The 23961-nt window shown below is 44.8% G+C and overlaps 1 protein-coding gene across 2 annotated transcripts in view; it reads left to right on the top strand.

Annotated features, from left to right (window-relative positions):
- The window catches only part of Stk39 (serine threonine kinase 39), a 265532-nt gene that overhangs the window by 96479 nt on the left and 145092 nt on the right, over window positions 1-23961 (top strand). Inside the window, exons 1-6 of one of the 2 annotated variants that reach the window (XM_087654018.1) lie at window positions 1041-1080; window positions 9026-9135; window positions 9464-9565; window positions 11667-11800; window positions 18613-18661; window positions 18778-18843. In XM_087654018.1, the coding sequence (XP_087510144.1) occupies window positions 1056-1080; window positions 9026-9135; window positions 9464-9565; window positions 11667-11800; window positions 18613-18661; window positions 18778-18843 (486 nt within the window). In that variant the 5' untranslated portion in view covers window positions 1041-1055. 2 annotated transcript variants of the gene reach the window in all.

Below are 23961 nucleotides of genomic sequence, written 5' to 3'. Positions count from 1 at the left end.
TTTGATAACTAGTTGTAGATCAGTGGCCAACACGATTACCAAGTCCCTTAAAAGATCAGTGTGTTCCCCGTTATTGCTTTGATGAGATGAGATATTTCCCTCAGTTCATCAGTGTCCCATTTTCCAAATGGGAAAGCAGTGAGCGCAGCTGTAAACCTCTGTGCTTTAACCGGCACCACAGATTCTCTCCCCGTACCACGGCCTCTCCGCTGGGCAGCTGTTCGTGACAGGCAGTTTACAGGAATGTGGTTATACATTCATTTTCAAGATTCTGAATCCCCGTAGAGGTGAGACCGTGCTCGGCTACTTGGCCTTCTGGACGCAGTGGACACAGTTGAGAGTTACTGGATTAAGTAGTTCACTGTCACATTGTCATTTACACTTGTATTGCCCTTAGACGTACCGTGTCACACAATATGTGACCTTATGTACATATAAACTTTCCCCTACATTCTCTTCCCACGGCTGTGGCTCTCTTCTTCTAAGAGTTGAATGAGGGAAGCTGGGGAAATGCTGTGCATCGAGGTCTTCCAGACACAGTGGTTGGCTAGGAGTCCTCACCTTGAGTTCACAGTCAGTTGGTTGAGCATCTTGCCGTAGTGCAGATGCTGATCCAGTGGCTCCGGACAGGGACCTGAGACCCTGCATTTCTGAGATGCTCCTGGTGACACTGCTCCTTCCAGTCCCCGAGGGTCGAGACTCTAGGGCTTTAAAGATAGCTCTCTCCTATTTCCTAGAAGTGTGTTGTTCCAGTCAAGGTTGTGAAATTATTGCTCCAAATAGCAACCAAAAGTTAGACTTTGCTTTCAATGTGTGCTTCATCCCCCTTGAGACACTTCTGCAATTATTCATCTTGAGCTATGCCCCTGGCAGAAAAAGCTGTGCTAATACTGGGGCTGTTTTATAATCAAAAATTGCAGTTCATAGTAAACTGCTTTCTTGCTTTTTTTTTTTTTTTTTTTTTTTTTACCAAATCCTTTCGGGAATTGCAACAGCTCTGGTTTTTGGTGCATTTGTTCATTCTTGGCAATCAGGCAGTGTGGCAGTGCACATGGATGGCTTGGAGGAAGACAGGAGACTGTAAGTGTTAAGCCTTTGGGTACAAGTCCTAGAGTTGTTGTCTAACGGGAGATTAAGCATCAAGGACGTTGGACTAGCTCCCATATCCAGGAATCTCGGCCACATGGTTTCACAGTTGCTGCAGGGCATCGTGAAGGTCATGGATTCTTTCCTGTTTCCTTTCTATGTCTGCTGGGTCTGAGTGAGCACCATACCTCTGGGTTTCAGAACCCTACTCAGCAGAACCCAGGGACCACTCTCCAGGCCAGGAGCACCTGCCTTCTGTTGATTCTGGCACAGGAAGGGGAGTGTGGGAAGCAAAGGAGCCCATTTAGGTGCAGACTCTCCCACAAGATCTTGCGGAATACTCCCCTCGGATCTCACTCGCTATCTTCTGTGTCAGCCACTGTGCCCGTGGCCCTGTGTCAGCTAGGCTCGTTTTAGTGGGCATGCTGAAAAGCCACTGTCACAAAAGGAAAACTTTTCTAGAAGGAAAGGAGCACTGTTAAGTGTAGGTGGCTGTCTGCTGTCTCAGGGCTTGGTGGCATCTGGGCTCCATCCCCTTAGCCTTTAATTCTGCTCCTGGCCCAGCAGGGTTCTGAAACCCAGAGTTACAGTGCTCACTTGGACACTTAACGTGTCCCCTCTGCCTCCTTTGAGGAAGTACTGTCCTGAACTCTCTCCTCTGTTCCTCAGTTGCAGGTTTCCCAGCTGATAGGAAGGAGGTCATGGCCTCCGGGTTTCCATTTAAGACTTGGCTCTCAGTGCCTGGAGGCCTGAAGACATTTTGAGGATGGCACTACTCCAAGAAAGCTAGAGGTTGCTGTGATCTGATTCATAAGCAAAGATAAACTGGTGGACAAAGACCAGGTTTAATCACTTGTTAGAAAAGTGAAACAACCGGTTGGTTACTTGGTCAGTTCAAGAAATTGATGGCACTTGGCTGGCTTTTGGGGAAGCTTACCTTGAGAAAAGGCAACACAGGAAGCTGGGTGGCTTCTGAGGCATGCTGACTTCTGGCCTCGGAGGAGTTTCCTCATTCCCCAGCGCCAATCTTGAGGCAACCATCGGGGATTGGGGAGTTGATCAGTGTTTCAAGGTCAAAACTCTACTTTAGGAAGAATGACTTTAGGAAGAATTTGTACGTTGGACTGCACTTTAAAGAGGCACACCTGACTCTCTAGTTGAGGAAGCCATGGCTCTCTCTGGTCCTGCTTTTCCTCCCTCTCTAAGAAATGGAGGTGAAGGGGCAGCTGAGTGTCATTTGTTGCTTCCCTTGTTGTTGTTGTTGTTGTTATCGTCATTATTATTATTATTATTATTATTATTATTATTATTATTATTATTATTATTCATGCCTATCGACTCATGCAAAGGCCACTCTTGCACCTGTTTCCTCATGTCTGGTCTCCCTGGGGAGGCAGTTGTGTCTAAAACACAACTCTGCAAGCTCATGCTGTCAAGGCTCCAGGCCTTGCATTCTACCAGGAACGGACAAGATCCAGTGGTGCTGACAAACATCCCAGTGCACACTGACACATACCCCAGTCTAGACAGCACAAGGAACATGAGATACATTGCTAAAACACACATTCTGTAGTTGGTTCCGAATAGAACGGAGACGAGTTCGCCTCTGTTTTTGTATTGTTACTGTGCAGGTTGCACAGTAATGACTTAAGCCACAAAGTTCTTCACGTGCTTGTTAGGGGTCTGTCATTTTAAGGAACCTGTAGGCTTGGAGAGATGGCTCAGTGGTTAAGAGCACCGACTGCTCTTCTAGAGACCATGAGTTCAATTCCCAGCAACCACATGGTGGCTCACAACCATCTGTAATGAGATGTGATGTCCTCTCCTGGTGTGTCTGAGGACGGCTACAGCGTACTTATATATAGAATACACGAATGAATCCTTAAGGAACCTGTAGAGCTCAGGGAAGCCCAGATGCTGCAGGGGCTGAGGACGGTAGGCATTCAGAAGGACATTTCAGTTTGACAGCCTTTCATAAAGGGGTTGGAGAAATGAAAAACAAACAAACTAAAAAACAACCAAAAAACCCCAGCTTCAAGTTAAATTAGAAAGAGGTTGTTTTTGATGACATGAATAGAACATTCGGCTGGAGAACCTTGAACTACTCTTTCTGAGATGCATAATCACAGCTTGGTCTTTACTCCGGGAAAACTTGGTCGTGCAGAATATCAATCCCCGCCCCCCTCCAATCCATTTTGATCTCCTTCGCTTTCTTTTAGAAGGACTGTGATTTTATTTTAGGCCCTCTGTCACTGTGTTCTTTGGCAAGTCTTGAGTCTTCTCGTTCCTTCCTCCTTTTCGATTCCAGTATCCACTAAGTCACAGATCCCTCTCTGTTAATTGCACTGCTGAGTTACAGCTGCGGTCGGCCCCCCGCTGCCAACCCCTTTCCTTTCCTGTGCAGTTTTGCACGGGCTTTCCCAACTTTTCTTCTCAGCCACTTTGGTCCCTGCTGCTCGTTGGACCAGGTGCAAACTCTATTTGCCGTGAGCAGCCCCCGAGCGCGGACTCCTCAGGCTTCTCACTCAGCTGTTCGACTTTATAAAACCTTGGCCTCTAGTAACAGGGACCGCTGGTAGCTAAGACCTCTCCAGGATGACCGCCTCCGAGGATATGAGGGCAGGCTTCTCTCTTCACTTAGCCACTGCTGAGGACTGAAAGTTTACTGTCTGTCTTATATGCTATGAATTACCTTTAGAAAGTTTTGAACTATCAAATATAATCCTGTTTTTCTCTAAGCAGATATTGAATTGACCCAGTGTCAGTGTTTTCTATGCAAAGTTTCATATATGTATGAGAAAATACATTTACATTATATACCAATATATTAATGATATATAGATTAAAATACTACATCTTATTGGCTGATTGATGGCGAGTACTGCTATTTACTGGACTGCCTCTCCACCACAACATCTGTCCCTTTTAGAGAACAGCAGGTGTCATGAGAAGCTGTGGTAGGCAAGGGCTGGTGACTTAATGGAGTCCTTCTAACTCTTGATGATGTTCATTTTCAGACTAATTAATGATGTTCATTAGCTAGGGAGCCCCTAGAAGGTTCTCCCAGTTTGTCCTGTAAGCTCAGGGAAGTCACTGGTCTCATCCCCTATGGGTGAATGAGACATTCCCTTGCGGCAGGCACACCAAGAATTCGCACACAGGTCTCTTTTGAACCTGAGTTTGGTGTCAGTAAACCAAGTCTACACAGGAATACCAGGGAGTGAATCTGTATTTGGGCTCGACTGGCATTTTTTATTATTTTCACATAAGGTGAAGAAAAAAAACCTCTCAAATACTTTACAACTTTTCTGTGCTGAGAATCTCCATTGTCACAAGCAAAGTCTGCTTCCCGGCATCCAGTAGGCTCCAAGGAAGTCACCATTTTCCGCCATCATAGATTCCTGGCATTTGACCTTGCTCTTACTCATCGATACTTAGATACAGAGAATAAGAATGCTCGTAGCAACCTCTGCAAACCAGGGGGTTCCAGGTCCTCTCCGAGGCCAACCGAGCCCCAGGGTTATGTATGGTATTACGATTAGAATATCACGCTGCTGTGTTGACTTTAGACACTGTAACAACATAACTGGCAGACTGAGTTTGTAGACTACATCGGGCAGGAGGGGTTGCCTTTTCCCATTGTTTTTGCTTTCTTTTTTAAAATGTGTGTTTGTTGCCAACTGTAAAAGGAGCACAGAAGCTTTTTCTGTAAAGACAGCGGTGTTTGTTTCCTCTGGGAATCTGTGAAGGCAGCAGCCCAGGTCTGTGTTTCCTCTCTGGCGACTCACTCACTCCTCAGGCTGAGTGGCAGATGCTTGCCTGAGACCTGGGTAGGAGGTTGCTGAGGGAGAGCCGGCCTCCCTGTAGAGCCCAGCCTTCCCAGCGCTAAAGCTGAGCATCAAGTGTCTTTAGTCACAAGGACCATGGTACCCAGGACCTGGCCTCCTTTATGGTTTCTCACAGAAATACGTGAGTTTTTCTTTGGCTCCAAGCCTGGGCTTTGCCAACGTAGTGCCTTTGTCTGGAATTGGTTTCCTGTCAGCTTACTTGTCCCGCTCCTTACCTCATCTTCAAGGCCAGCTCTAAGGTTCATTTTGGATATTGTCTATGGTGACAGTTACAGCCTGTGTGACCTCCCACACAGACACCATGACATTTGGTTGTACATGCTGTGCTGTTGTGTCTTAGTTCATGTCTTATCCTCCTGAGATGGTAACATCTTAAGATCTTTCTCACTCATATTTCATGTCTGCTCCTGAAGAATGCTGACGCCCCACCCTCCGTGGCTCACTTATGCCATTTGTTAAAAGGTGAGAACAGTATGTTGTCCATCACCCTGAGGAAAATTCGAGACTTCTGAAATGAAAGGAAAAGAAAACTAGACCTAATTGATAAATCTGGTAAGAACAAGCAAACAGAGGCCCAAAAAGGTTACAAGTAACAGTTGAGGTGTGGGCTGGTGTTAGTCTTGTATACCAGGACACCTACCTTCTGTCTCTCAGTGTGTGGCCGTCTCAAAATCAGATAACTACAGTGTTCCTGGTCCTCTTCAGGGCTCTCCATTTGTGCACCCTGAGGAAGACGACCAATCTCAAACGATACTTGACAGAATAGGCAGGCGTGATGAACATGGATCAAAGGAATTGGCGATGACCAAGGTGCCAAGGATGCCTGGGTCCCTGAGGACTCAGAATAGCACTGCCTGCAGTCAAGTGGGGGAGGGAACCCTGTGTGCTAAGTACAGGTATTGTATGTAGCCAACACTGGGGACACTAAGAGCTACTGACATCAGTAGAAAAACATTTTGTTGGGGCAGGAGGTCCTGGTTGGATCTGGGAATAGGGGTAGATGTTCAGGAGAGGAAGGGGTTGATATTTATGTGTTAGGCTAAAAGGCTTCGATTTCACCCAAAGGGCCAAGAGTGTCTTACCAGGCTTTTAAGGACCCCTCCGGCCTGTGACTTAGAGGCCCAGACTTGATTCTGGGACTGACAGGAGCAGGATATAGGGACGCAGGAAGCTGCCACAGGACTTTCATCAAAAAGTAAGTTGGCTTAAAGGAGGAACTGATTGGGGGAAGGAAAGGAGTGAATGGATTCAGAAGAGTTTGGAGCCCTTCCCTGCTAAGGTGACAGAACTCCTCCTAAATGTTTCCCTACAGTAGCTTTTACCCACATCCTGCAAAAGCACAAGGGCAGGCTGACTGGACTCATTTGACTTTCTGTTGCCAGAAACATGTGCATAATTTCTGACCCACGGTTGTCTGACCTCATCAGCTGTATGCAGGCATCCCTAGGAGAACCCCGTTTCTCTTCACTGTTCTTCCCTTCAGATGTATACTGTCTGAAGAGAACAGAACGTACCGATTTTCCTGTTTGTATAAGTGCACTATGTTCCTCTGTTGAAGATCCTCAGTATGGATACATTGTTCTATATTCATATTGGCCACACATAGTTGCAAATTGTAGCTATTCCATAGTTAATAGTTCTGAGGGGATGCTAGGATTGGTGTTTTCTTTTCTGCTTCTGGATCCCCCCCCCTTTTTTTGCTGTGCTTTAAAGACATTTAACCATCTGTTTTTGACTTGAGAGTAGATGTTCTCAGCTGAGGCTGTGACTAAGCCTGGGACTCATGCGAATCATGGAAGACACATGGAAGAGGCATTGTCAATAGTTAATTGCTCTATTTACCTTTCATAGCTATTATTTTTAGCTTCTCAAATATATTGAGTAAGCAGGTAGAATTTTAAGGAATTGAAGAATAATAACTATAGTTTAATTGGCTCCCATCTTTAAAGGTTAACTTTAGTTTAAGGATCTGATATTTCCTCAAAGCAGCCTTTATCCACATTATTTATAGATAATACATTTATTTGATATTGTCGTATTGTAAGATTATTTTAATAAAAATAGTATTGAATTCTTTGTTGAACTTCTTGAGGGAAATATAAGTTAAATTAAAATTTATATTTTTAAAAGCCTTAGAATAGTCACTCACAGGTAGTAGATACTTAACAAATGACCGTTTACTTGATTCCTCTGTGAGCTACTGGGGTGTAGTCATTCAAAGAATTTCAGAGTAGGCTCCGTGTATGGAAATTAAATTGATGGCATTTGTCGAAATATAACTTATGTTCAATATTAACACACAAGTAGTAGTAGAACAAAAACGTCATTTCTTAATATTCATTTCATTTACTTGTAACCGATGTCCTGTTGGGAGATGACTATGTTATTTGTTGGGAATTGAATATGTTTTAACTGTTAATAAAGCCAACATATTTGCACTTACGAGGCAACATAACGGTTTCTGGCATGATAGTGCTGGGGTCTAAAGCAAACCCCCTGTATGCCTCTGGTGTAGGCTTGTACTTGAGGCTGTTCTTTGAAGTGCTGGCATCCTGACTGTCAACAAAGAGAACCAGCAAAAGAGAATCATAGCAGAGCAGCATTGCCCCAGTCATACTGCAGAGTGTCCTGCGACGTGGCGAGCTTCTGGCTGGCACCTAGTTTTGGCAGACAGGGTGCTACTCTGAGGCCCTGGCTGCCCGCAAGTGTTGGGGCTAGAGGCATGCACTGCTGCCCTCTGACCTTTCTATCTACCACTTCACTCTCTGCGGATATTTGATGCGGCTGATACCAAGAAGTGTGCTAGTCCTGAGTGGTTGGCTCTTTATCAGCTGATTTTACTCTATGCAAAAATGTAAATGAGGGTGCATGCATTAGTTAGCAGCAGCTGTCCACTACTGCCAATGACAGAAGTTGTTTTTGCAGATTTGTCCATATGCATGTCCAGTATACCAAGTAATCTCACACACCAAACTTCTAGTATGTAGTGGGTATTAGGAAGAGTATCGTGGTTTTGGCCAGTGCGATAGCTCCCTGGGTAAAAGTGTTTGGCACACAAGCCTGTAGGCTGTGAGTCAGATCCCAGTGCTCCAGTAGCCAGGTGGGAGGGGGAGAAAACCCTGCAAGTTTGTGGCTTGCCAGTGAGCGAGCCTGTAGTTCGTAGCACTGCAGAAGCAGCAAGAGAGACAACGCCAATGCTGTGCAAGATGAGAAGCAATTCTGAAAACTGACTGCTGACCTCCACAAGTACATGATGTGCATGCATCTGTACACTGGATAAACTTATGGGCACGCCACAAGCATGCACACTCACAGACACATGCACTCATGTACACATGCACCTAATAAGTAAAGTAAGAGATAATTTTAAATCTATGTATCATTCCATCTACAACGTAATGAAAATTATCCAGGAAATTTTGAAGGGGGGGAAGGGGAAAAAAACCCCAATCTTTCTTGACTTAGCCTTTCCTTTGAACAACCAGTTGCATAAGGACAAACTTAAGCTTTGAGTACCTGATATGTGGCCTTGCTTTTGTGATTTTGGCCAAGATATTAATATATACTGTTTAGGGCATGATGATATGAGATGAATTCATTTTTTTCTTTATAAAATCAACTTTTTTTGAGCATTGGTAACTTAGAATTAAATGGGCTAGAAAATCACAATAAAAAATAACTATATTACATACCACTCTTACTTCCTCGAGTTTTATTCTTATTAGTGACTAAGGGAAATAAAAGCTTAAATAAAAGCCAAGACATTTTATATTCTGGGCTTTTGAAATGTGTTTATGCTTTCATTGGTATGGTAATTAGAGGAAACCGTGACCTTGTGTACTGTCTTTAGAAAGCTTTCTGTGGTTTGGTGGGCTTGCCTGGCCCATTGCCTCTGATAGCTCGTTCGTTCTGCAGGGTAGAGAAGGGCAGGTGGCAGACAGCAGGGTGAGCCTGGCTTGTGTCTGAGAAACTCCATGAGTGTGTTTGCAGCGATCCATCACCACCCTAGGGCCCAACAGGGAGGGATGAGATGCAGATCAGGATTTATGAGCCACATGGAACATAAAATAAAGTTTGTTTTTTCTTTTCAGATTTTGGAGTAAGTGCATTCTTAGCAACAGGGGGTGATGTCACAAGGAATAAAGTCAGAAAAACATTTGTTGGTACCCCATGTTGGATGGCCCCTGAGGTCATGGAACAGGTAAAAAACAATTGTTACCTTGATTGCTGTAGTACGGGAATACATATCATTGATATATCTATATTGAGTGTGTCTAATTAATCTAACGTAACACAGATCTGATGCTCTGCCGGTGTTCCTTCATTTCAGTCAGTTATTGTAGTCGTAGAATGTATCACACAATGTAGATTTAAATTCCTGATTGTCAGCTAACCCTTAGCAAACCACACTGACATTTTATAAATAGCGTCAGATATCTGACACAGTAGTGGGTGCACTGATGTGTAACAGGCCTGCCACATGATTGTGGGTGATTTTTTTTCCTCTTTATCTTCTTTGCCCTTCTTAGGTGAGAGGCTATGACTTCAAGGCTGACATGTGGAGTTTTGGAATAACAGCCATTGAATTAGCAACGGGAGCAGCGCCTTACCACAAATACCCTCCAATGAAAGTAATGACTGCCAGCGAGGACTATGGGGTTGGAACTGTGATGGGGGCGGGGAGTGTGGGGGGTGGGGGGCATGGCTTCTCCCGAACATGCTTATTTTCCGCTTAGACTTGTGGGAGTTCGAGGGGGAATTTGGCCAAGTTGAGGGCTGACTCACGTTCTCACGCGCTGAGTTGACAGAACTGGTGCAGTGCCCTGCACTCTGCCTTAGTGCAGAGTTGAGCAGATAGATGTGTGGCTCTTGGAAGGGCAGGATGATCTCGGGTCTTTTCTACACAATCTGAGAATGTACTAGGAGGCCGTTGCTCTTGCAGACGGATCTCAGACTGCTCTCTGTCTTTCCTTTTAAAATAAGGATCGTGGATTCCATTTTCAGCCTGCTCCCCGACCGTGGTGTTGTGGCTCATCTGATGGGAGGGAGGGAGTGAGTCACGGTGTTTTGAAGCACCATATACTTTGGGTACTATTTTCGGGTTTCTGTTATTCTCCTATCTGCTCTACCTCCGGGAGGGTGGCAGAATTTCTAACTCCCCCAACTAGACTTCGTCTCGAGGCTGCTGTTGTTCAGTGATAGTCATGAAGTTGTTTCATCAGAACTCTGCTCTATGCCGGTTTTATTTTTCAACTTGTATTTTTTAGAAAATTTAAAAGAATTGAATCTGTTTATAAATAGGTTCCCTGACTCTAGTGGTGTTCATAAAGTGGGCAGTGGGGTGGGGCTTCGGGATAGAGCCAGTGCTTAGGGAGTGTGGGTTCGGGATTGACCCCCGTTTGTTTCCCAACCTCTCCCCCAGCCCAGTACTTTCTTATTGTAGGAAACTTGAAAGCGCTAACAGAAAGAGGCAGGTTGAACAATCACCCGTGATCTCACCAGCCACAGATAATCTGTCAACGTTTTAGCAGTGCTAATTTACTACTTAGAAAATATTGTTTGTGATTCTGCCCAAGACTTCCCTTGTGCTGAACAGATAGTACCGCTGGGCTTACACCCCATACCCTGGTTTTATGTCTATTTCTGTCTAAAATTTTAATACAGTTAAAATGTCAATGCATCTCTTTATGATTTTTTTTTTAAGCAGAAGGTTTGAAGTTGACATGTAAACCATACAAGAATTTTTTATGGAAAATATACCGGAGGAACTCTGAGAACTCCGTCTTTTATCCATGTTTTATTTTTTATGTTTCTTCATCTCCCTGTCTCCCCTTGATTTCCCACCTGAATCTAAAGAGGCATTTGTTAATCCCAGTTTGCCGCCCGCCCACCGGGACTTTGTGTCTGGAGTTCACAAGAGCCCACGTCTCCTCCGGCTGTTGTCTTTCACAGACAACAGCCACTTTTAACATTGATCTACTCACAGGCCTCAAAGTGTTCCAAAGGAGTCTTGACACGTATAGCATTTGCATAAATTAGGCCCGATTTATGCATTAAGGAGGTTCATTCATTTTGGAGTTCAATCGCATGCTATACAGTCTTCTCCCTTTTACAGTAAATACTCCTCTTAGTGGGAAAGAGTAGAATTATTTCCTTTTTGATTGAAACTTTACTTTGTTTTGTCTCCTGCCATGTAGCACAGTCTTTGATATGATGATAGTTTTTTTGTACCTTATAATTCAATCCTGACCATCAGTATCTTCTTATTTCATTTTTTTTAACCAAGCCCTTTAGCAGTTTTCTCGTTTTGTGTTCTCTTTACCTCCTGGGATGCTCTGGCTTTATTTTTAGGGTTGCTAATACGTTTCAGGAGCCCTGACTGAGTACATCGGGTTCTGTGCTTATAAATGGCCTTCACACTTGAATGTCCCTTTGTCTCCTGACCACCAGCAGCTACATGTTCCCTGAGGTCCCGTGAGAGCTAGCTAACTTCCCAGAAAACATGTTTCCTTGTGGCCCTGAGAGACCATTCTTAACAGACAGAGCAAATTTCTTAAGTTCTGTCCACGAGAATAACCAAAGGGATAAGGAGGGTGTGGGCAGATTCAAAATCATGGGAAACGCATGTCCATAACCCGGTCAAGGAAGTTCTTTGATGCTTTTGTGGGAAAGCTGAAAATCCCATCTTGGCTCACTCAACAGAGACCCGCTCCTCTTTTGTTTTCGCCGCAGGTGCTAATGTTGACTTTGCAAAATGACCCGCCCACTTTAGAAACCGGCGTAGAGGATAAAGAAATGATGAAAAAATACGGCAAGTCCTTCAGAAAGTTACTTTCACTGTGTCTCCAGAAAGATCCTTCCAAAAGGTATGCCACATCCAGAGTGGGATCCAGTGACCAGCTTTGAGTTTCCACAAAGCTATGTTTGTGGATGAGAAGAATCTACCTCGTTCTGGCCCCGAGTGCGTCATCCTGTTAGCGGCAGAAAGCCCGAGTCTGCGGGGGAGAGAAACCAGTGTAGCACAAGGGGGAGGGGGCGAGGGCGAGGGCGGGGGCGGGAGGAGGGGGAGGGGGAGGAGGGAGGAAGAAGCCTGGGAGGTGGAGGAAGAATCGATCCTGCTTGCATGGGGTAGGCGGGTAGGTGCAGTCACCGAGGAAAAGAGACAAAGCAGAGGTCAGAAGACAGGGGTGAAGGAGGCCGAGCTTACATCACAGACTACACAGGTTGAGCTGACTTCCCAGGATAGGAACATCCGGCTAGCTCCAGTCTGAACCAGGCCGAGTTACTGCATTTTGCATGAGCTTCCTTTTAGTTGCAGAACAAGTTGTTTGTGCCTTTAACTGATTAGCAGCCGAGAAAAGTTTACTTAGAAAGATTAATCATGTAAGCGGAAGCAAATGGCTTTAAACCCAGTGTTTCCTCTGTATTCTTACCTTACTGCCCTGCACAGGAACAATTGTTTTTTGAATCTGTTTCTCCTTTTTAATCCTGTGACTTTGAAATAACCCTGACATTGACAGTGTAACCCAGAGACCTTTATCATCTAAAGGAGAGTTTTAGTGATGCAAACCAGTGGCAAGCCTACTCCTTATAGAAATTTGGCATCTCCCTAACAGACCTGACAGTCCTCTGTCTATCATAAGTCCACCCAAGATGCCGATTTTCTACTTAGATTTAATATAATAAATAATAATAATAATAATAATAATAATTCTCTTCTGGAAGTCTCCCATTCAGGGATGGAACCTTGTTGTTAGAAGGCATTGCTTTATTCCAGTCATAAACTCTTCAATTTATTAAGCTTTTAAAACTTTTTTTTACAGCATGATGGTCAGTTAGGCCTCTCTAACTTAGAAGCAATCTTTCTGGTATTTTGTGACTATTTGCTATTGCAAGTTTTTAATTATTCCCAGCAAAAAGTCCTCAAATGCCCAACATTTCTCTTGTTCTTACGCTTGGTTTTCAGGGATTAGCTTTCCTCCAGTGATCTTTCCCTGGACTTACTTGCCACCCTCCTGTTGGCAACAGTGCTCTAGGATTTTAATTTTGTTTATCAGTTCCTGTTTACCCACTCTTTTTGGGGAGGGCATCATTGCCACAAAGAAAATTTTATATTACAGAGAACTGGTCGAACCTCGGCCCCTGGTGCTAGCTAGCCTGGCGTTTCTGCTCAGTTCTGTCTTCACAGACAGCCCTTAGCATTCTGGAACAAGGTGATGCTCCCCCTAGTGGCTATAACAAGTAATGCCACCCAACTCTGAAAATGGTTCCTCAGGGTAGACTAACATGTTAGTGTGATTAGTGACAGGTTAGTGATTTAGATTCCAGCGTAGTGTATTTAACAGACTTTTAAGCGTTTTCGATTCTTGGTAAACCTAAAGACCTTCCCAGTTTTATCCTCACGCTGTGCAAACTGTTCTCTATTAGAGAAGTTGTAGACCATTAGTGCCCCACCCACTCCCCAGAGGCTCTTTCCGTTAATAAAGAGACAGACATTGAAGATGGATGTGAGGAAAAACACAGGCAAACACAGGGACAGATCATCACGGATTGGGAGTGTGGGGAGAAGGGTGTTGTTGAGACAACATGTAACTTAGAACACAGCCAGTATGAAATACACAAATAAGCATTTATGCACATGACAAAGTTTTGAAATGGTGACATTTCCAGAACATTTTTACTCCCTCTGCTCTGTGCATGCAGTTTAAGGCTTTCTGCTTTCTGTCTGTTATTTTTTTCTTTCTGTAGTTTTTTAATATCGAATGGGATTCCGAGCTCTATTCTTTCTCATTCTCGTGACTTAATTTCCTTATCTATGTAATGGGTGTAGTAATTCTCGTTTCAAAGGATTCATCCGTTCTAAGGATGGGGTGGAATGACACCGGAGGGAAGCAGCACAGCCTGGGGCGGGCTCCTGAGCTCAGGAAACAGAGTATGCCTTCATCATTTTCCCCCACCCTAGCAGGGAGTCGCTGTCACTTTACATACTAGTCACAGTATGCTAATGCTGTCTCTTTCTAAAATCACTACCACACAGTATGCTTTTGTTGACTGACACAACAAATTGAGGTTTTTAGAAGGACACACTCTTCTTTCCATGTGGAGACTCATGGGAGTTTGCCATGTGGAGGTGATTTAAATCCTCTGAAGAGAGTTTCCGGAACAGAAACCAGGTTCAAGAGGCTTTCGGAGTTGAAGGGAAGCTGCTAATTCTTGTGTGTTTGTGTTGCCTGCGTTCGTTCATCTCCCTGCAGTCTTAAGTGTAGCTGACAGGCAGGAAAGCCATTGCTGAGACGTGAGCAACCAGACACGGGCAGACACGGTGGCAGGGATGCCCAGGACAGATCTTCTCCTGTGCTCGCATGCTGACACAGTTGAGGTGTAGGAGCCCTGTGCCCCATGGGAGTTTGTGCTTTGCATTCGCTCCAGCAGAGTTGCTTCTGTTTGCATAGAGGAATATGCTGTTATTTCCTAATAAAATGAGCCTTGACCTTATAGCTTACATATTCCTAAATGGCAGCAACCTCTAGAAAGAGTGAGCATTTACGTTGAGCACTAAGGGTGTGTGTGTGTGTGTGTGTGTGTGTGTGTGTGTGTGTGTGTGTGTGTGTGTCAGTGTTGCATAGGTAAATGTGTCAGAAATGAGATAGACTGGGATATTGCTCTGCCGAGGGAGGGTGGGAGGGCTGTGCAAAGCAATTCTGCCCCGGGTCAGTAAGCTGTTCAAATTTATTAAAGCACGTTGTTAGAACTGTTTAGAGTGTATAATACTCAACCCTGAATCCTCTGAGATTTGTTTTAGTCTCAGTGGACTTTGGCCCATCCATATGTATCTGAGGAATCTGGTGAGAGTTTTTTTCTGATAATATGGGCACTTGAATACTGCCTTGTTTTTATGGATTTCAGACTCCGTCATCATTTATGGCCTGGACAGTTTCAGGTGCTGGCAGCATTTTTAGCATCTCTTGTAAAAGAGTGTTTCCTGTCACGTTACCTGGACACTGCTATGTGATGGTTAGCAGGCACGTGAGAGGTGGCCGTGAAGATCCCTTGCTCCAGCAGAACTCAGTTAGAGGGCAGGCAGGGTTGATGACCTCGCAGAAAGCATTTTGTGGTTGTTTGTGTGAACCTGAGTTCAGATGGGCGGGCACCTCTGCCTGCCTCTCACTTTCCTTCCCCTCGTTTCTCCTGCTTTCCCATGCCCCTGCTTTCCCATGGAGGTAGCTTGCCAGATGTGTGGTTTTACTCTATAAAGCTACGAACACTTTGAGCTGACTTCAGTACAAACCAGTGACCTGCTGTTGAATTGTTCTCTGTGTTGAATTAGAGTGACCTGCCACTTAACAATTGTGTCTATTTTAGAGAGAGAGAGAGAGAGAGAGAGAGAGAGAGAGAGAGAGAGAGAAGAATGAGGACTTGTAAGCCACCCTTTTCCTTACTTTATGGTATCATTGTGATGAAGGGTAAGGGTGGAGTGGAGGGGGCAGGAAAAGATTTTCTCTGCAATATGCTTTCCCCTCCTTTATAGTTTTGGTTGCCATAGAAATGACCTTTCTCAAGAAAGGAAAGAATTTTCCCAGTACTGTTTCTCAAGGTCAGTCCAGCATTCCACAGCCTTCTCTCTACCTTGGTTTAACATTTGACCTTTGGAGTGCACAAGGAGCGTGAGGGGTTACTGGGGAAAGGGAAGATCATTTTGGGTGTGCAGCTCTGCACCTCTGCTGTCCCCCACTCTTTGTTTTGCTTTGCTAGTTCGAGCCTCGTTTTCAGCGCATTCCCCGCCCCCTCTGCTCTTCCTCACTGTGTTGAGCAGATGCTTTAGACTTCAGTGCTGGCTAAAGTTAGCTGCAGGAGTTACAGCCCTGGCTCAACTGTCTGCCAGCATTGCTTTCACTTCATGCTGGGCTGTGAGATTGAGCTACAGTAGTCTGCCGTCGTGTGCTGGGCACAGGGAATATAAAAATGATTTCTACCGGCTCTTTTGCCTTGGGGGTGCTTGTGACATGACAAAGTACAGCTCTCGGACAGGGATCGTAGATGGAGATGAATGGAGGAGGGGAGTGGGAAAAGCCCAGTTCCTAAGCTAGCAAGCAGCCGTTCCCAGCAAAGAGCCCTGCTCACGGAAGGTGGGAGAAGAGTGCCCAAAGGTGTTGACATCTGAATTGTTTCCTGACTTATGGGCAAGGTGTACCAGTTGGCTATGTGAAAGGCTGCTTTGAGTCAAGCACGGCATGCTTTGTCACGGTCTAACGAGGGACAGGTAAGAACCCCAACACAGTTGAAGGCAAACTTATGTGAGGTTGACAGAGATAACCTGTCTTTAGGATCATTGAGCTCGATTTGGTTTCTTCCAGGAGATGGCATCTCTGTGGGTAGGCAGCACAGGCCGATGGGCAAGACTGATATACAGCAAAATAGTAATCGATGGGTCATGTAAAATGGCTAATCTCCAAAATTCTTTGCTTTTAAAACAAGATGTAAACTCATGCATTTAATGAGTGTGCCAAGAGATATGGCTCTCCTGTTGTTTAGACCTTTATTTAAGCGAAGCAGGTATCAATTAGCAGCTGTTTTAGTGGATGCGTGACTCGGGCTTCTTTGAGAAGGACTTGTGACTACCACTCCTGAAATTTAAAGGAAAAAGCGGTGTAATAATAACAATCTGCCTTGTACGGAAATACAGATTTTGACCCTCAGACTAAGGCAGACAATGACACATCTCAGCAGTAGCTGCTGCCTAGCATTTTAGGCACAAGGACACTTTCTACCCTTGTACCCTCACCCCAGTATCTCTTTGTACTTTAGCTAGCCTGTGGAAATATTGATGTCCCATGATACTGTCTTCTCCCTTCTAATTTGCCATTATGAAAGATTTAACACACAGAGAAAGTGTGGAAGGTGGCTTAGTGACTGCTCCAGTCTCCCCTGGTCCACCCTCATGAGCATCTCCCATCCTTCGCACGTGCAGTCTGTTTACTCAGTTGTCGGAAAGGAAGGGGCCACACTTGACTGCATGCTTCTTCCAAACAAGGTCGTGTGCCTGCGTCCATAATGTCTTCCCACACTTAAGAGAGCAAGCAGTCTACGAACCTCTTCTATGCAGTCAGCTCACAAATTTCTAAATGCCTTGTAATTTTTGCTGCTTCCTTCCTAAACCCAGTGTTTAGTCAAGGACAGGGAGCCGCCTTTGGCTTTGTATTTTAAGCCTATTTTGATCGAATACTTCCTTCATCTCGTACCATTTCTCCTCTTGGAAGATGAGGGAATTCCTCATCCTGAAGATTATCCTACAACCTACCCCTGTCTCCATTCCTCCTACTTCCTCCCTCTTCCTTGCCCCACCCCTTTCCTTTTCTTAATGTAGGACATAGTCTCTTGGATGTTAGGCAAGTGCTCCTCCATTGACCAACGTCTCTCGCCTTGTCTGGATGAGCATTATTAGGGCAGCTCCCCCCGCCCCTTTGTACAGACACAAATAGCGAAAGCTGATGTGAAATGGATTCCTAATTAAGGGAGTATTGACCAAGGAAGCTATTCTTTATGGACGATTGTCGATTGAACACAGAAGGAATGCTAAAAGTAGGGAATCAATGTCCTGCTACCTCCCGTGAAATATTTAAGGCAAAGATGGTGAATCACAGGGGAAGGTTTTTTAGCAACAAGATGTCCACACAGCGCCAGGACGCCACTCAGCAGGACGCTAGCTACTTGCTGTGGAGAAAGCAGACCTTCCAGTGCAGAAGTTGGATGCTAAGCAGTTAAACTTAGCATCACTAACAGTGGATGAGCCCAGCCATCACCACTCTGTGAGATTGCACTGGCAGGGTCATGGCTGTCCCTGAGAGCACAGCTTGATGAGGGTGGATCCAAACTGTGTTTTGAATTTCAGAGTCTTCTGAACTTTGGAGTATTTACAAACTCAACCAGTTAATGCATCTCCTGTCCAAACTCCGCAGTCAGAAATATTTCTAAATGTGTAGTTTTATGGTCAGCCCCATCACCATTCATAGGCATGATGAAATGTCTCTGAGCCTTCTGGACCTGACTTTGAGTTTACGGCACATAGAGTAGAGAGAAACGGGTCACGTGATCCCATAAGGAAGTAGACATATCCAGAAATGCTTTTAAGTGAATTTGCATTTTATTGATCGCTGTGGCATTTTTTCCTTGAAGAAAAAAAAAGTGGTCTATATACAGTCGAAGCAGTCGATTGAACACTGCCCAGGCTGAGCCGGCACACAGTCTGTGAGTCCTTCTCAGTAGATGCTGCTCCTTGGGAATCACAGAACAAAGTTCACCCCGTCATCCCTTTGACAAGGTCACGTTGCAGTTTGTATGGCTTCTTAATAACATAGGAATTGAGCTCCCAGTGCTTGCTCTGCCAGCTTTGAGAAACGCCAAAGTTGACATACTGAAGTATAAGCACGAAGGCTGGATAATCGATTGTGCCCAAACCTTAACTCGCAAGAGTTTACGTGTTCGGCAGTCGAGGAATTTGGAAAGAACTAGAAAACCGACATTGCTTTATTCCGTGGCAGATTGTGACTAGCACGGTTGTTGGTTTTGCTTGCCCTAAGATCAGTCATCCAGAAATGCTCTAAAGTTAAGCTGTAGCGTCAAAGCAGTATATTTATTATGTGGCGTTTGTTTCAACTCTAATTTATTATTGATCTTTCAGGCCCACAGCAGCAGAACTTTTAAAATGCAAATTCTTCCAGAAAGCCAAGGTAAGCCATGCTTAACTGCCCTCCCCCAACTCCCAAGTCATTCTGCTATTTGAAATGGCTGAGAATTTGCAGGCCTCTGGTTCGGTGTTAAACCATTGGGATCATTTGTTTTGCAGAACAGAGAGTACCTGATCGAGAAGTTGCTGACACGAACACCAGACATAGCCCAAAGAGCCAAGAAGGTAAGCGCCACCTGTCCCCAACATCCTGAAGGGCCCTCCTCCTAGCCACAAATGAAAACCCTATAGCAGCAGGAAGAGGGTTCCTACACTCTGGCTTGCAGTGCAGAGGTCACCTGGCCCCTGTGACTCTGATAACTGAGTCTTTCTCTGGTTATCACAGGGAGCTGCTCAGCGTTGGGCGTGGAGACAGCATCAGGCCCGCATGGTTTCAGTCTTGCATGCAGCAGCTCCCCCATCCCTGGCCCGCAGATTAGAGGCTATGGGTGCCGACTATGGGTGCCGACAGGGTTTAAGAACGAATTGAGATCACTACATTTCTTTCCTTTAGTTTTTTTTTTTTAAAGTGGAGTAGTCAGTCTTAAAACCTAGTTTGAATGATGAAATGAGAATGTGTTTCATGTGTGTGATGTCTAGAATAATAGCCACGAGTGTTTGTTCTTGTGTGTGCATGTTCCGGTGGAGGCCAGTTATCAGTGGCAAGTATCTTTTCTGTTTCTCTTCACTTGTTTTTTGAGACAGTAATTTTCACTGAACCTGAAGCTCACTCACTTGTCTAGACTGGGTGGCCAGCTCCAGGGATGGAATTGTCAATATTCTTAACTCCACTGCAAGCCAATTAGGGTTATATTTGTGCCTGGATTGTTTTTATGTAAGCACAGACGGCGTGGACTCAGGTCCCCAATATGTACAGACGGAACCATTTTCCCACTCCAAATTTGATTGTAAAGGTTTGTTGAATATCTGTGGGATACAATTCATTTCTCGTAAGACTCATGATCCTTTTGTAGTCTACTTCATGTTCACTGAGTTTAGATTACCTACAATTTTTCAGGTCTTCTAGTCTCAAAATAGCATGTAACTCTATATGTATTTATCTATTACCGGTTGTTTGGGTTTCATTATGATATGTATGAAATCCAATGAGCTGTAGCCATCAGTCTGGGGTTTTAAATTTAGCATCAAATATTAGTAATTAAAAGTACGTACACTGGGGCCTGGAGAGAAGACAGAGATGGAAGTCTTCTAATGGTTGACATGGAGAGAGGAGCCTCAAGCCTATTTGTTGGGTGGTGTTGGAGTCTAGTTTTTTTTTATCACGTGTCTAAAATATCGTCCAGAGGCGAGAGGCGAACAAGTTGCCAGGCTCCACTGGCTTCTGTGGTAGGTATCTGCCGGGGACTGGGCTTCCTAGCTCTGCACCTCGTGTTTCAGTCTTTGCCACACATCTCACTGCTCACCCCAATCTCTGTACACTGGAGTTACCCTTCCTATAGAGTCCGCACCATCTCAAGAGCTTATCCTAGCTCCCTGACAATACCACCACCCCCCGCCTTCCTTCCTTTCCCCCTAATTTTCTCCCTTCCTTTCTTATTTCACTGAGTAGCCCAGGCTAGCCTCAAATTCATGATCCCTCACCTCGCTAAAGTGCTTGGACTCCAGGCCTGCAGCAGTAGTCACTGGACACGGCTCCTCCTCTGTTTTAAAATTTCTTATGAAATGATTATTTTATGTGTATTGGTGTTTTGCCTGCACGCGCATTTGTGCACCATCCTGGTACCCCTGGAGGCCAGTAGAGGGTAGCCGATGACCTGAAACTGGACCACCATGTGGGCACTTGGAGTGGAACCAGGGTCCTCTGGAAGAGTAGCCAGTGCTCTAAACTACTGAGTCGCCTTTCTGGGCCAACCTCCTCTGTTTTTTTTTTTCCCCCTCTTTAAAAAATTATTTGTTTTACTTCTCAAGATTATAATATAATGTAATTCTCTCTTCCCTCTCTTCCCTCTTAACCTTCCCATATACCTCTCTGTGTTTTCTTGCAACTTCGTGGCCTTTTTTCCCATTAATTGTTGTTATGTACATGTATGTATATGCACATACATATATTCCTAATATCATCTGTTCAGTGCATATAATGTTACTTGTATGTAAATGTTTTCAAGACTGACCGTTTGGTAATGGACTACCAACTGGCGTGCTCTTCCTTGGGGAAGCCGTTTCTCCCATTCCCAGGTTTCCTCAGTCACCTGTAGTTCTTCCTATACGGTTGAGGCCTTGCGGTCTTTCCCCATCCACTTCAGCCTTTCTGTCACTGTTGTCCTTGTTCAGCAGTCAGACCGGTGAAGCTTTGTGGGTGTAGCCTCTGACATTCCCAGGGGCATGGTACCCCCTGATCACTGGCTCTCACAATCTTTCCACCCCTTCTTCCTCAATGTTTCCAGAGGCTTGGGTGAGGGAGTGCGTTGCAGATGTGTCCACTGGGACTGGGCTCCACAACTCTGCCTCTGATCCGGCGTGGTTTTCTCTAGTGGTGTCTCTTGCAAGAACTTTCCTCGATGAGAGGCGAAGGCTACTCCTGCTGTGGGCACAAGGACAGATGTTTGGAGTCTAATGCCCGTGTTTTTAACTAGACATTTGTGGTAGATGTCTAGCTTTCCTTCCGTCTCTTCTTCTAATGTTTCTTTGACCCTGCTTCAAGATTAATTACCTGACCATGCTCAGGAGTGCCTTTCAAAATTAAACAAAAACTAACATGAGGATCAATAAATGAAAAAGGGAAAGAAACGAAAGAACCCATTCAGCCTAATAAAGGCCAAGATTGTTAATTGGATCTCTAACCTGACAGTCTAACCTCCAGCCAAATGAACCGTGCTCGGCTCCTTAACATGGTGCAGGCTTTCCCTGTGGACTTTCTTCAATTTGAGAAAATGAAGAATCAGTTCAGGCTATGACTTTATTTTCTTCCCTTGAAGTATTTTATCACATGTGAGTGTGCTGTATCTCCCAGATCCCATTTTACCTTTATCTTGGGTCCGTGAGGAGCAGAACTGTAAGGGAAATGAACTTCCAACCATGTCTTCTCACGTCTCAGCTCTGTCTGCATCATCACTGTCGCCAACATCATTATTACTTATTGGATATTTTTCTTTATGGTTTTCTGCCTCTGCTCCCCAGTACACACCAGTAGTCCTCATGCTTGGGAATCTGTTTAGACTATGGCTTTATTTTCTCCCCTTAAAATATTTTACTACACGCTGACTTCTTCAATTTCGGCATTAGTGTGTCGCCTAATTTTCCCACAAAAAGTAGCCAGCTGTCCATCTCAGAATTCTGCAGAGTAAAAGAGATTACTAAGAAGTTTTTAAGCATCGTCCAGGAAAGACCTGGTAATATTTTTTGAGTATTTCGCATCGTAAAGACGACGGCTCTCCTGTTACATACTCATTTTCAAGTATACTTCCGTTGCTGTCTGTACCACATTTCTCATGTAGAGATTTGCTGACAGGTGCACGGCTGGGATGCCACCACAAGGTCGCATTTGCTTTCCAAAGCATGTGGCTGGGAACATCAATTCTTCTTGAGTGTGACACAGCAGGGCTTCTGATTCCACCCAGCTCCCCACTCCTTTGACTGAAATTGTTTGTTGTGCGCATGCTCCCAAGGTTCCTGTTACTTCACCTTACAGAAGAGCAGCCTCCCTGCCTCTCCTGTCTGGCTGTTGGTAAGCAAACAGGGTGTTCTCCACTGGAAACCTCTCTTGCTGCAGAGGCCATCCGAAGCAAAAGTTACTTTATTGCCATGTGTTGTGAAAACCTTTTCTGTAGTTTATCTCCACATTCCCTGGGTTTTCACAACCCTTAGGTAAATTGTTTAAAGCTGCTGTAGGGGTCTTAGGCTTCCTTACATAGATGCAGATCTTCTCAGCTTCTTGCTCTCCTGCTTACTGTGATGTTTCCTCAATTATACTCTTGTTTTGATGGTGTGGACTTTCTCCTCAGACATCACTCCTTGATGCTAGGTGGTGGTGGTGGTGGTGGTGGTGCTGCTGCTGCTGCTGCTGCTGCTGCTGCTCCTCCTCCTCCTCCTCCTCCTCCTTCTCCTCCCCCCTCCTTCCCTTCCTCCCCGCCTCCTCCTCTTCTTCCTTCTCTTCTCTTCTTCTTCCTCTTCTTTCCTTCTCCTTTTCTCTTTCTCCTCCTTCTCCTTCTCCTCCTTCCCCTTCCCCATTCTCCTTCTCCTTCCTCTCCCCCTTCCCTGTCCTCTTCTTCCTTTTTTCTTTTTTTTGTCTGTAGTTTTCTTAATTAAACAATGACCTATTTATAATTACTGCTTAAATAACAAGTTTGTTGTGAAAGCTGATGATCACTTGCAACTCTGTTGACTTTAAATTTGTATAAACAGTATTTAACCTGTTTCCTTCATGTTAACCGAAACGGACACACACACTCATATATTAATATCAATGATTCTCATATTTAAAGGATACACAGGCTCATGTGTAATTGTTCTCTGAATATCCCTTATAACCATCACTACTGTGCACGCACGCACACACGCACACACCCAAACACGTGCACACACACATTCACACATTTTCTCTTATCAAAGTTTTTACCATTCTGCCTTCTTTAGGGAATATTCTGATATTTAGGGATCATCTTGATTTTCTTTGGCCCTGATTTTTTGTCTTTGACTGGGGAATTCTGTGTGATTGGCATATAACAAAAAGTGGTGAGGTACTAGATGCCCCTGGACCCTGAGCTGCTTCCTGTATTCTAAGCTAACAGTGATCTCCAAGGGCTGAGTTAAAGCACAGCTAAGGACATCGTTTTCTGCTTCCCATTTGTCCTGGTTCATGGGCAGAAAGGGCATCGTGTCATCTCTGCCTTTCACAGAGCTTTCTCAGGTGTGTGTGTGTGTGTGTGTGTGTGTGTGTGTGTGTGTGTGTGTGAGAGAGAGAGAGAGAGAGAGAGAGAGAGAGAGAGAGAGAGAGAGAGACTTTCCAGCTGCCTTTGGATGCATGGTTGTCCATCGCTTACACTGTTGGATTGAAAAGGCAGGGGACACATCAGTGAGTTAAAACTGTCCCAGGTGCTTACGGTCGGACGCACCCTTCTCAGAACTGGCTAGCATCTAAGCTTTATGTCCATGATGTGAACTTGACTGACCTCACTCACAGCTAATGCACACTTGCTTCCTGAAACCCACACAGGGCAAGACAGGGGTCAGGGGTCTTAGCCACACAGGTGACTAAATGTCACTGGTCAGCTGGAGATCTTAACTGAGAAGGGCTGGGTCTAGATGTACCGTTCACAGTTCTTCTCACTATGGCTGCTGAGTTCT

Source organism: Rattus norvegicus, chromosome 3 (genome assembly GCF_021556685.1).
Source record: "Rattus norvegicus strain SHRSP/BbbUtx chromosome 3, alternate assembly SHRSP_T2T, whole genome shotgun sequence".
Lineage (NCBI taxonomy): Eukaryota > Metazoa > Chordata > Mammalia > Rodentia > Muridae > Rattus > Rattus norvegicus.
The sequence above is the reverse complement of the archived record's forward strand: the minus strand, read 5'-3'. Positions and strand labels throughout refer to the sequence as shown.